This window comes from Delphinapterus leucas, chromosome 1 (genome assembly GCF_059928025.1).
Source record: "Delphinapterus leucas isolate spDelLeu-1000000601 "Yukka" chromosome 1, BTC_Dleu_Yukka2, whole genome shotgun sequence".
Classification (NCBI taxonomy): domain Eukaryota; kingdom Metazoa; phylum Chordata; class Mammalia; order Artiodactyla; family Monodontidae; genus Delphinapterus; species Delphinapterus leucas.
This window is the reverse complement of record NC_143129.1, coordinates 29,556,830-29,569,943: the sequence shown is the minus strand read 5'-3', so window position 1 is coordinate 29,569,943 and position 13,114 is coordinate 29,556,830. Positions and strand designations below refer to the sequence as shown.

The following is a 13,114-nucleotide window of genomic DNA, read 5'->3' as shown; positions in this document are numbered from 1 at the left end:
AAGTCCTCTGAAGCCTCAGAGAGCCACCGACTGCAGGTGCCCAGACGGGACGGCCAGACACGGGCCTCCTCCATCCGGCCCGCCGCTCTCCGGGTAGACCAGGCTCCGAGACGCAGAGCTCACAGCTGGAGCCTGCGTTTACCTTGGATGGTTTAAGCGGTTTTATTTCTTATAAGAGGAGTTTGAGAAAGGGGTGTGTGTGTGTGTGTGTGTGTGTGTGTGTGTGTGTGTGTGTGTGTGCGCGCGCGCCCGCAGGAAAGAAGCAAGCCAAACCAGTCAGTTTTCCTTCCTTCCTCATTCCTCCTGGGAATTGTGTCATAAAATCAGACCCTGACCCTGCAGGCGGACCCGCTGTGTTCCCTTGGCTTGGCCCCGAGGGCAGGGAGGAAGGGGTGGGGAAGTAGAGACCCTACTCTCTGCACTGTCCCCAGCCTCTGCCTCCCTCCATCCAGGTGTCTCACCATCTCCAGCCCACACAGAGAAGATAGAATGTCCCTCCAGCCACCCCTCGGCCACTGCTCTCCCCAGAGTCTTATTTCTGTCCCTGGAAGGCCTTCCCGTGGTGCACCAGGATGTGCCCTCTCAAGGGGAGACACATAAATATTCTGATCGGTATTCACTCAGACCGGGGCCAAAAAAAGTACACCCTGTGGGTAGAACGTGTGGCCAGTCCTAAAAGGCTGCCGTGGTGCCTGTTTGTTCCCTGGGAGGCTGCTGGGGACAGGAGCCCCCTCTCTTACCAAGGCTGCCCCATCCCCCTGCTGCCTGGAGCTTCTGTCCCACTGCACCCAGGGCTCTCAGGAGAGACCCAGAGTGACCAGCAAGGCTGGGACGTGTTTAACCCAGTCCTGGGCAGGGCCGCCTGGAGGCTGAGGGAGGAGGTGTGTGAGGATCCCCTATGGAGGGGAGGAGGTAGGTCTCCCCAGGACCAGTCCCACCCCAGCACCCCCTTCCCTGTCTCACGGGTCCTGAGGACGGGGTGGAGGCCCTTCTGTGCTCCGAGCGCTGGGTGTTCCTTACAGCCGCCCTGGCAGATGGGACCATCCAGTCTGAGCAGTCCCTTTGACACCAGAGGCTAAGGGACTCCCCAGGGCCACACAGCCACACAGCCTGCCTCTGCACCAGGCCTCTGAATACCAAGTCGAGCCTGGGCTACAGCTTGGCACTCCCCAGGGGTTCTGTGCTTGCCAGAGGGAGGAGGCCGCAGCCCAGGGCCACCACCAACCCTGAGTCCGGGGCATGAGAGGTTGGCACTTGTCACAGACTTGTCACAGTGGTGGAAGGGCTGACTGGTCAGCAGACCCAGCCATGGTGAGGCCTGAGGAAAAGGCGATGCAACCACCTGTAGTGTCCTAACGAGGGGTGTCTTGGGACCCCAGTTCCACATGGACATAAGCTCACATTGCTCTAGGGCGTTTTCTTAGGTTTGACCCCGTATCTCTTGTGTGTCATGTAGCCTGCCATGGAGAATCAGGAGTTTCTTCCCGACCTCTGGACCAGGGCTGGCAGGTGGAGACCAGAGCTGTCTGTAGCACCTGTGCCCTGGTGGGAAGCAGGTTGGAGAGAGCGTGGTGGGAAGTGGATGGCTTTGGTGTATCACTTGTTGGCTCCCCATGGGCTGGCTGACCTTCCTGCTGGGGTGGGCAAGGTGGGCCGGGCCAGTGTCGGGACACCAGGGTTGGGGAGGCTTTGCAGCTCACCTCCCGGTGGATCCCTGACCCCACCACCAGGCTCGTGACCCCTGTGGGCATCTCTGCCCGGCCCTTTTCCTCTCCCAGAGGGCGAGCAACTCTGCCCAGACTGTGCTGCACAGGCCCTTTCTGGAGCAAGCCCCATGTGGAAAGGGATTTGACAGTGAGGGCTGCTTCCTGCTTAAGGAACTACTGAGAAGTCTTTGCAGAAGTGCAACACCCACCCACCCGCAGGCCCCTGCAGCGCGCTCAGGAGCATTGGGGATGGCAAACCCTTTGCCCACCACGCAGCACACACACACAAATACACACATGGTCCAGCATGACACAAGTCCATGCAAAAGCAGCCTGCCTCGCAGCTCTGCACTGTAGCGCTCATCGGCACTGACCTGGCTCTGCACGCGGTAGTGTTTGTACATGCACGTGTGCGTGCATGGGCGTGCATACAGTAGTGTGTGCATGCGCGCGCGTGTGTGTGCAAGGGCACGGCCAAGGACAGAACCTCCGTGTGGTCTGCATCACCCGCTGGAATGTCCTAAACGACCAGACCCAAGTTCACCACCAAGGATTTGCTTTTTTCTTGAAAGAGTTGCTACAGTGGTTCTGGAAACTTATCTTTTAAAGGATTTGACCAGTCTGTTCTGGGTCCCAAGCCGGCAGGTTGGAGGTATGGTGGGAAGTGGTAGAGCAAGGCCCCGGGGACAGATGGAGAGTGGAGGCTGGGCCTGCTGTCACAGGCCGCTGTGTGGGCAACGCCCACGCACACAGGCCCAGGGAGACGACTTCCCTCTACTCAACTGACTTTGCGGATTCCTGTTTCAGGAAGGGTCACAGGCAGCAGCTGAGCCCACTGTGGGGGAGAAGGGGAGCTTCAAATAGAAGCAGGGAGGAGGGTGGGCGTCTGTGATGTGCAGCAGGGGTGACTCACCCCGTTGGCGAAGGGGCCAGGGAGGCGGCCTGGGGCCGGGAAGCCGGTCTCGGGCTGCCCAGATCCTGTACTGTCCCCAGTCCTGTTACCTCTGCCAGTTCCTAGGGGACCCTACCAGCCCGTGCGGAGGCCAGGGCGGTAAACAGTTTACTTGGCCACGTTGTCTTGAGGCCTGGGGTCCGAGGGGCAGGAAGAGCCCAGCACGTCTCTGTGGTAGAAAAAGAGCCCCGAGGCTTTGCCTCCCATCACGGGCTTCTCCCTCCAGCACTGGGGCCACTTCAGAGGCCGCCTTCTGGCTGAAGGTGCCCCCTCTTCGGAGAGAGCCCTTAGGCTGCCGGGGCACCAGGGAGATGTGGATGAAATGCACTCCGCGACTCACACAGGTGCTGGCTTACGAAGCCCTCGCCTCGTGGAAGGCAGCCGGGGGGACAGCTGGATCCTGGGGGGACCCGCCCTCAGCCCCCTGCCCCACCCTCACGCCAGCAGGACGAGCCGCCAAGCTGCCCCTCTTCCTCGCTCCTCTGCTGGTCCTGTGAGGTGCCCAGAAGGAAGAGCTCCTTGGGCTTTGTCGGGCCTTCCCAGCGCTCTTGGAACGAAGCTGCTCACATTAGGCAAGGCTGGCCCGTGCTCGGTCGACAGCCAGGCCCAGCGCAAGCAGATGTGCGCCTGTCCGGGATGAGGCTGACTTGGCTAAGCTGACTGCAGCCCTCGGGCAAGGCACCAGTGGGCCTCACTCTGGACACTGGCCCTCACGTGGCTTCCCCTCCCTCCCAGGACCTACCTGGAGGAGGAACTCACCAAGGCCCGGAAGAAGCCCAGCCTCCGGAAGGACATGTACCAGAAGATGATAGAGGTGGACCCAGAGGCCCCTACCGAGGAGGAGAAAGCCCAGCGGGCTGTGACCAAGCCGCGGTACATGCAGTGGAGGGAGACCATCAGCTCCACGGCCACGCTCGGGTTCAGGATCGAGGGCATCAAGGTGAGGACAGCCGGCGGTGGCCTGAGGCTGCCTGAGCCGCCCCGCTCCTGGGTGGGGAAGGGACTGGGTCCTGGGGCTCCAGCAGCATTCACCCAGCGGTCCTGGCTGCTCTCAAGACCCTACAGAGGCTGTAAGATTCCTCCCCATACGGACCCAGGGCATGGGCAGCCAGCCCCAGGGACAGACATCTGGGGAAACTGGCCTACTCCTTGGTCTGGGTCTGGGTGGGATGGCAATGTAGGTAGGGGGCTGGGGCCTCGGAGCAGGGCTGGCTTCTAGCCCCACCCAGTGTTGAGCCCTCCGCCAAGGACCCTACATCTAGCCCAGACCATGCCCAGCACTGAGAACCCCACCCACCCAGGAGGCAGCTTGCTGCATGCCAGTGCCGGGAGCTGGCTCATTCTGCCCAGGGCCCGAAAATCAGGACTGGCAGTGAGATGCAGCCAAGAGAGGGAGCGTGCCAGCTGCCTCTGACATCTGGGCCATCTGCCTGGTGCTCCTCCGGTCACCAAGCCCCTCTGGGGAGGCTGCACCGAGGCCACTCCCAGCATCGGGGCCACCTCATTGTCTTTTCTTTCCTCTCACTCTCCCAAGAAGCGCCTGAGAATGCTCTCCCTAGACCCAGGCTCCCACACGCCTCCTTTGCTGCTAGATTTGAGAGCCTCTGCTCGGACACACGCCTCACCCCAAGGAGCAGGGCTGTGAGGCGCTGGCCCCTCGGTCTCGGGCAGCCGTCCCTCTCAAGCAGAGGACAGCCCGAGCGTACTCGGGTTTCTGTTTTCTGCCCATTCTTGGCCCGCGTTGGCCAGCCCTCGAGTCAGAGTAGGGCAGCGGGGAGCCCTGACTCATGAGCGAGAGAAGCTAGGACAGCCTCCTTGCCGAAGGCATTGTCTGGAAGTTCCTGCGGGGCAGTGCCTCACTGCCGATGGTTTCGAGTGGGGCAAAGTTTTCGCCTTCCCCTGTGACAGCTGCTTTATGATCTCTAGGCTGAGAAAGCCATCTGCCCCTCCCCTGTCTTCTGAAATCGGCTTTTGCTGTATTTTTGGATCCAGTGGGAGAGTAAATTATATGCTCATCCTCTTCCTCTTAAGGCTCCTTTCCTTTCTGTATCTGTTTGAAACAGTCTGCTTTTCCCTTGACCTCTCTCTCCGTCTCTCGCTGGATCTCCTGGTCTCTGTCCACTGTCCAGCTGCAGGAACGGCCGACAGCCCATCTTCTCGGGCTGCGGGCCACCAGCTCCGAAAGAAGCCAGCTGCCTTCACCAGCACACCCCCGCCTCCCCCATCCCTGGTCCAGGAAAGGCCCTGCAGAGACCCCTGTGGGGAAGGCCCCGCCCTCGGCTCTCTCCCTCTGCCCAGGGTCCTGCCTATTCTTGCAGAGGCAGCGACAGCGCTCAGCTCCACCCTGGTGGTGCACAGACGCACGTCTGGGGGCCTAGTGGAGCCAGCCTTTCTCACCCTTTGATCTTAAAGAACAGCTTTCCTCGTAGAGATGCTAAGCCCCACATGCTGCCTGAACAACCTGGAACAGACATAGTACTGGGCTCAGGAAGTGGAGCCATTCCGTGCACTGGGTGGGGAAGGGAGCGAGATGGGCTGTGTTTTATCCTCGCTTTCAGGGAGCCTAAGTAAGAGACCTTCCATTACAAGGGAATCGAGCTGAGCTTGGGGTGAGGAACGCCTCTCTCCTGTGGTGAGGGAGGGTGTCCCTGGGCAGCAGGGACCTTCAGGCACCCCGGTTCTGGGGACCCAGCCCCTCGTGGAAGCAGAGGCCCGTGCATCTCCCTCAGCCCCCAGTTGCTCACACTCAGGACCCTCAGGATGGACGGGTGGGCCCCGCAGCCTCACTCCTCCAGTCTTGGTCCAAGCGCCCCTCGGGCCTCCGGGCCTCCCTAATGCCGTTTACTCTGCCTGGGATGCTGGTGCCACCCGCTTTGTTCTCCTCAGCCAGGGCGCATGACAGGCTCCCCCGTGCCGTGCGGTCGGATTGACCACGCGGCGCCTGCCTCCTTGTGCCCCGTGTGGGCACCTGGCTGCCCGGGGGTCAGCCTGGGGCTCGTGGCTCTGAGGCACTGTGTCATTCTCCTTCTCAGAAAGAAGATGGCTCCGTGAACCGGGACTTCAAGAAGACCAAAACGAGGGAGCAGGTGATCGAGGCCTTCAGAGAATTCACTAAAGGAAACCGGAACATCCTGGTGAGTCGGGTGCCCCCTGTGAAGGGGTCGGGCCGTGTGGTCTCCGGGCAGGGGTAGCTGCACCCCCTCTGGAGGTTCTTGCCCAGCCCGAGACGGAACCGAGGTTCCCACACAGAAAACCCTGGCCCCAAGCTTCTGCTTGGAAGGTGAAGAGGGAGGTGGTGTGGTTGTCAGCCCATCCAGCAGGTGAACACGCGCTCGCTCTTTCCCTTAGCCAGTAGCTCAGCTCCCAAAAACGTCTCCATCCCCTTCGGAGCAACCCTTTCCGATGCCCGTATTCCTCTAAGGCCAAGTATTGTGCCAAGTGCTCATCAAACCCTCGTAGCAGCCCTCTGCCGCGGGTTGGCATCCTTGTCCCCATTTTACAGATGAGGAGACTGAGAGGTCAAGGGCACACAGCTAGGAAAGGGGGAGCTGGAGCTCACACCCAGGTGGGCCGGCAGCCTGCTGGTCCCTGCGCTTCTAGGCCTGGCTGGGCCTCCACCAGGCTGAGACTGAGTGAGGGAGGTGTGCGGGCATTGCGGGGCGAGGTGCCATGTCACCCTCCCCAGCCAGAACTGATGGGCTCTCTGAGCCTGGAGGTGTGGGTGGCAGAAGTTCACAACAAAGTGACTTCATTCGCCGCAGGCAGGCTGCTGGACAGAGGCTCTGAGCACTGAGATCAGCTGAGGTAGGGTGTGTTGAGTCCCCACACCCCAAGGACAGGGCGCCCTGTGACAATCAGAGACCTGGGTACACCAGGGACCTGAGCCCTGGAGCCCCTGTGAGAGGCACCTTCCCCTGCACAGGCTCCTGGGATGCTGAGTGGGGAGGGCTGGACCCAGACAGCCTTTCTCCAAGGAGACTCAGCACCGGCTGGAACTGGGGAGTTTCCCTACCCCCCTTTTCCAGCTGGGAGACTTCGCTTGGCCCATGGTAAGAGCTGAGGCTTCAGTCACGGGGCAGGCACCCCAACTCTTCCATAGCTGGAGCCTCTGGACGCCGGGTCAGCGGCCGGGGAGGATTCCGGCTCCTCAGCAGAGTTTGCCACGGAACGCGTGCTGCCTGCACCCGGACGAGAGGGATTATTCCTGGTCCTGAGCCCCAGGCTGGCGCTGCTTCAAATGGGCATCAAGGGACCCTATGTGCCTGTGTGCGACAGGCTTCCCTCGCAGCCCCTGGGGAGGGCGGGCACCTCCAGGGCCAGCACAGCTCTGTGGAGAGGCCACTGGCAGAGATATTTGTGGCTCTGGCTCTCTTATTCTGTCCTTTTCAAGCGTTCAGGGCACTGAAGTTTGTATCAGGAAGACAAGCACCATGGCAACCGGGCTCTCTGGGTGCTGCCTCCACACTGCTGGCGTTCCAGGATAGACTTAACCCTCATGTGAGGGGCTCCTGGAGGCCTCCGGGCTGTTCGGGAACTGTCCCCCGCTCCCCCGTCCCCAAACCGCGCCTCCTGTCACAAAGCAGTATGTAGTGGAGGGAGTGTGGGACCAGGGCCCCAGCCGCTCCGCCTTCTTTGGGCCTCAGTTTCTTCATTTCTAGATGAGGAGGTTGGAATAAGCAGGGTGTAAGGCCCTCTCACGCTGACGCTCAGAGACTCTAATGGGCCAATTAGCACCTAAAATCCACCTCCCACACCCGCGTGTTTAAAAATCTGGTCATCTTTTCTGTTCCCAGATCGCCTACCGGGACCGGCTGAAGGACATTCGGGCCACCCTGGAAGTCTCTCCCTTCTTCAAGTGCCATGAGGTAGGTGTGGGGCTTTGTCCTCGGGGACAGACAGCCATGTTCCGTGTGGTTGGCCACGACCCCTGGGCACGCCCGCCTGAGCTGTGTGCCTGACCCCGGTGCTAGCAGACCTGCTTGCTCCTAGACGGGCCGCCCATAAGGAAGGAGTGGGGCATACGGAGGGCCGGCTCGGCCTGGCTCTGCCCTGTGTAGCTGCACTGGGTCCGGCCATCCTGGAAATGCCCTCTTCTCCCTTTGTCCTCACTGAAGCCCAGTGTCCCTGGGTCCTTGGCTTCTCCTGGGGTCTCTCTGTCTTCTTAGCTTTGTGCAGCCTGCAGAGCTTCCTCCAGCTGGACTGCTTTCTCTGGAGGACAGCCTGGGGCCAAGGCTGAAAGGACCTGAGGCCGAAGAACCGCCCATGACCTCCTGCGTGGACGGAAGGACCCGCGGCTGCCCACTTGGCAGCCCCAGGCTTCGTCTCACGGCTTTGCCCCACCTTCTTCAGCACTTTGCTGTTACTTCCTGAAAAACTGTTTTGCTGTACTCTTTCTGGAGTTTCACTTGGAAACTTCAGGTCTAGACTGAGGCCAAATGAACTGGGGCTTCTGCTTTTTTCCATCTGGGAAGAGAAAGCCCCCTTCTCTGAGCTCAGCACATCCAGGGGGTCTTCCCTGCCCTGGCCAGGGCCCTGGGAGCTAGAATGACACTTCAGTGCCTCCCCACACCCCCACGTCTCCTTCGGGCCTCACACAGGTGACCCAGGGGGTTGGAGGGTATGTTCATATTTGGAAAAGCGCCTTACCCCGCGCAGGTGCTCTGACCACAGCAGGGAGGGGTCTTGGTGCCCGCTGTCCCTGGCAGAGACTGTGAGCAAAGACCAGCCTCAGAAGCCCTGTCTGCCCAGGACTTGCAGCAGGTGTGCTCCCGGGCTGGGGGTGACCTGAGCCTGGCGGCCCGCCCTCCCCGAGGGGCTGTGAGTGCCTTGGGACAGGGTCCTTTCCGGTCTCCCCACAGACAGGCGTGTGGCATCTCCTTGGCACCTCCCCCTCGGGCAGTTGGGTAGCACTCAGAGGTGCTGAGGGATGGGTTAGCTGTGGTCTAGAAATAGAGGAAAGTGTGCAGGTTGGGACTGGGGGATGGGGACGGGGTCTGCCCTCCTGGACATTCCTCCCTGGCAGTGTGGGCGGTCATCGTTCTGGGTCCCATGTCCCCCGTCCATGGCGTGGCCACTCGGGCAGGCTCTGCCGCTCAGGTGAGAATGGGGGACAGAGCCCATCGGCTGAGCAAAGCTCGCTCCACTTCCCTGAGGTCTCAGGCTTTTCCAAGCCCCCCTAAGGTGCTGGCTTGTTGTCTGGAGGGCAGGGCGGGGCCCTGGCCCTTTCCCTGCTTCACCCCCCTGCTCCCCTCCAGGTCATCGGCAGCTCCCTCCTCTTCATCCATGACAAGAAGGAACAGGCCAAGGTGTGGATGATCGACTTTGGGAAAACCACGCCCCTGCCCGAGGGCCAGACCCTGCAGCACGACATCCCGTGGCAGGAAGGGAACCGGGAGGACGGCTACCTGTCGGGTCTGAACAACCTCATCGATATCCTGACGGAAATGTGCCCGGGCGCCCCCCTCTCCTGAGGCTACCCTCCGCCCCACCTCGTTGCCACCCTGGCGTCTTCTCCCCCTTGCTTCCCTTCTCCTTCTGAATTTTTCCTTCACTTCCACCTGGGTGCAAGCCCTAGAACTGACCCTCCCGAATGGCACTACAAGACACTTTGTAGACGAGATGAGATTTTCTAGTTACTGCCTGATTGAAGGGTTTGGAACCGGGGCTTCCGTTTTGCTTTCTCAATAGGATCTCTTACTGGCAGAGAAATGCCCAAACCCAGTCTTGGCCACCTGCAGGGAGGTCAGTAGGGCTTAGACCTGGAGGGAGGTTCAGGTAGCCGTGGGGTTCCTGGCTCCAGCTAACAGAAGAGCCCCCCACCCCAAGCCTCTGGGCAGGTTACCTGTGGAGGCCTGCTGCCCCCTGGTGGCCAGTGCTATTGGCACCACTGTTAGGCACAGCCGGTTCCTGCCCCATCCTCTCAGCCTGGGGATGGGCTGGTGCTGTAAAAATAGGTGCCTGGTGCCAGGCTTTCTGGTATTTGGGGCACAAAACCACTGGGAACAGAATGTTGGCCATGAATAAAGTACCCTCTGCCTAGCAGCCTGGGGACTCCGAGAGATGCCGTGGTGGCCTTTGTAGGGCCGCTAAAGCAGAGACCCCATCCATCCGGTATTGAAACCCTCCAGCATTGGGACAGACCCAGGAGCCAGAAGTCCAGACCCAACTTGACTGTGCTCTCTGACACTGGCCTTCCCAGGAGGGGGCAGGCAGGAGCTGCGTTCTCCTGTGATTTTCGCCCGTGAATTCAGAGGGACATTCTGCAACCCTGAGCTTCCAGGGATGCCACCCAACCCCCAGAGCCACTTGTACCTCCCACTCCCCACCTTGCTGTGACAGGGTCCTCAGGGCTGGAGGGCAGTGGGCCAGGGCCCAGGCAGCCCCAGGGGAAAAAAGACAGAACCTGCCAAGGACATTCCTCTCCTGTCCCCTCACCTCCCAACTTCCTGGTGCCTGGTGGTCCACCTGCTGCACACCCAGGATGCTCGTGAGGCCCAGGGTCCCCAGCAGTGATGGGGCAGAGCTCCAGGCCAGCGCTAAGCAGGGAGGAGGCAGGAAGCTGGCTTACTGCCATCATTCCCCCACCCCCCACCCCCACCCCCGAAATAAGTCTTAACGGCCTGAAGGGCTTAGACCCACTTCCCAGATACGGTGTGAGCAGCTTCCAGAGTATGTGGAGGGTGCCAGGCATCTCTTCCTGGGGTCTCTAGGTTGCTTGAAGATTCACAAGGAACCAACTGTAAGCCTTATTTTAATTGTAAAGCAAGTAGGTCTACATTATTAAGAAGAATGTAAATTTGCGTGAGTTGTAAAGAACAAAAGTCCAGCTCTTTGGCCATTTGGAGCTGGGCCCCAGGTGTTCACCTTTGCTGTCGGAGGTTGGACCCATTGCTCTGCAGGGAGCTGGTCCAGGGACACTTGGAGATGATGTGTCCCCGGGGTGTGTGCCTGGAGGACCAATCCAGGGGGAAGCCTTCCTGGGCTGCCCCCTGTCACCGCAGGGTCTCTGGGGGAACTGTCAACTTGCCCACGTGACACGTTCGTTTCCCTTTTCATGCTGGGTGAGTGACGGTTGGTGGGGGCAGAAGGTGGGACACATGAGGATGCATAAGTACAGAGTTTGAAAATGGAAATCACTTTTGAACTTCCTGGCTCTTGTTCAAAACAGCAGTGAGCTCCCGTGTGGGCTGCCTTGCTAAAGGTCACACTCCCTCCCGGCTGAGCACGAGAGACCTTGTGACACCACATGACCCTAGAAGGCAGAAGCACCAAAGTCAGCCCGGGGTCTTGGGAGCTGTAGTCAGCTGGGTCAGAAGGGACCCCGGGGGTCTGGGCTGCTCCTGTCTGCGGGGAAGGGACAGCATTAATTCAGATGTAAAAGTTCTACGACTATGGGCTGGCCAAGTTACCCTCATTCTATCTATGAAAAGAGTTTGCTAAAGCAAATTAATGCTATGAACAAAAATTACAGAGGACCAACTTAACGAATTTAAGAGAACAAACTTTCCAAGCACTTTAGGCAGGTACCAGTTGTTTGCAAACAATGTGCTAATATGCCAGTGACTTGTTCATTAAAGGAGGCCCATAGGGCCTCTTACTGGCGATCCTTTGCTTTGAGTTACAATATATATGTGAATGGTAGAAAGTGGCATCTTTCTAGGGTTAATGCTATTAGGGGTTTGGGGGGTTTGTAGTTCCCATGCTAGTTCTCTTGCGCACCTACTCTCTCTCTCAACCCATTCTCCCCTCTGTCCCCCCACTCCCTTGACCGAGCGGGATAGATGGATCCTGGAATGTGATTTCCCAGAACCCCTGCCCAGGCGGTCTGAAAACCTTCCCCAGCCAGCCTGGTCCAGGCAGGGACTCCCTGGGTCCCGGCCGTGCAGGTGCCAGGAGGGTGGGACGTGGTGTGCACACCTGCGCACAGGTGAGTGGGCACCCTTTCTGCCCTGTCCCCATGGGGCCCCGGGGCCCTTGGGGTTCAGCACTGCTCAGCAGTGGAGGGAGGTATCTCAACTGCTTGTCCCAGATGTGCCTTTAGTGTCATGTAAGAAGTTTTTAAGTTATATTTATTTCGTCGGGTTTTTTTAATTGCACAAAACACTAAGTCTGAGAGGCTGGATTCTGTTCCTCCTTTAAAGCTTTGCCTTCTTTCTGAACTTCCTTTCCCACCCAATGGAAAGAGCCGGATGCAGCCCTGGCCATCCTCCCACCCTACCCCACCACCCTCCTCCATGGACTCTTTCCACGCTTCGCTGTATTTAGCTTTGAGTTTCTCTGCGTCTGGTCAACCCCCGTGTGTATATAACCCAGGCCGTTGCTTGGGAAGAAGCAGGGTGCTCACCCCCTGCCAGTGCCTTTTTCTGGAGGAGAGAACTCCCCTGAGCATCCTCCTTCCTCCTGCACCCCTCTCCCCGCCACACCTTTGGAGAAAACTGAGCTGTTACAAACCCCCGCACAGTGCCTGGCAAACAGACTGCAGATGCTCTGTACCTTCCTAAATAAAGGCCCTGGAGACCACGGTGCTGGGTGCTGTCTGCGTGTGGTCCTTGTCACCCCAAGCCCTCCAGGAGTGTCTGGGGGTGAGGGGGTCTTTGGTAGCTGGAGGATCCAGTGGGGGCTATGACAACCCCCAGGGGTGGGGGTCAGATTTGGGTAGTATTTTAATCTGCAAAGGATTTTAAACACTCTTCAAAACTGCTCTTTTCTGCTCTCTCCATGAAAACTTTTACATAGCAGCTCAGGGACGAAGCAACAAACTGCTCCCCACCTCCCCCACCCCAGCTTTTGCTTATGGAGCCTCGCTCTGTACGAGGCACTGGGTGCTTGCATCTGTAGTCCCCTTTGATCCCTGTATTAACTCCATGACTAAGGCTGTATAGTCTACAGATGCGGAAACTGAGGCGTAGAACAAACACCTTGACCTAGGTAATAAGTGGGAAGCAGGGATTCAGATCCAGAATTTGTCTGGTTTCAAAACCAATTGTCTTCCTCCCTCCCTAGGGAGCATCTAGACGGCAGAGAGCTTGGCTTATCTTTACCCTGCATCCCAGGCGCTAAGCACCGGGCCTGGCACATAGTAGCTGCCCAGCGAGGGTTTGATGGACTAATGAATGGCCGTGTGGCTGGGATGGCCAAGGAAGACAGCTGAGAACAGGAGCCCCTGCAGCACATCAAACATTCACCATGCACTTCCCTTCAGGCCTCTCCAGCTCTGGATAGCTAGTGGCTTCATTTGCAGAACTCAGAATTCTGTATCTGGGGGCTGGTGCCTCCTTCCTTTATCATTCTGAAAAATTATAGGACAAAAGTACAAAAAGGCCACAGTGCCTTTGCACCTTCTGTCCCTTCTGCCTGGACTGCTCTCCCCAGGTTATCATGTGATAACTATGCTCATTCCGGATTCTCACACCTGTATCTCATTCCTGCCCCACAGCTGGCTCAGTGGGCTCCAACA

The 13,114-nt window shown here is 59.0% G+C and overlaps 1 protein-coding gene across 2 annotated transcripts in view; it reads left to right on the top strand.

The window, feature by feature from the left end:
- The window catches only part of ITPKB (inositol-trisphosphate 3-kinase B), a 97,140-nt gene extending 84,958 nt beyond the window's left edge, over positions 1 to 12,182 (top strand). For both annotated transcript variants that reach the window (XM_022579352.3, XM_022579351.3), the window contains exons 5-8: positions 3,394 to 3,598; positions 5,691 to 5,792; positions 7,452 to 7,523; positions 8,913 to 12,182. In XM_022579352.3, the coding sequence (XP_022435060.2) occupies positions 3,394 to 3,598; positions 5,691 to 5,792; positions 7,452 to 7,523; positions 8,913 to 9,128 (595 nt within the window). In that variant the 3' untranslated portion in view covers positions 9,129 to 12,182. The remainder of the gene's footprint in view (positions 1 to 3,393; positions 3,599 to 5,690; positions 5,793 to 7,451; positions 7,524 to 8,912) is intronic.
- The last annotated feature ends 932 nt before the right edge of the window (positions 12,183 to 13,114 follow it).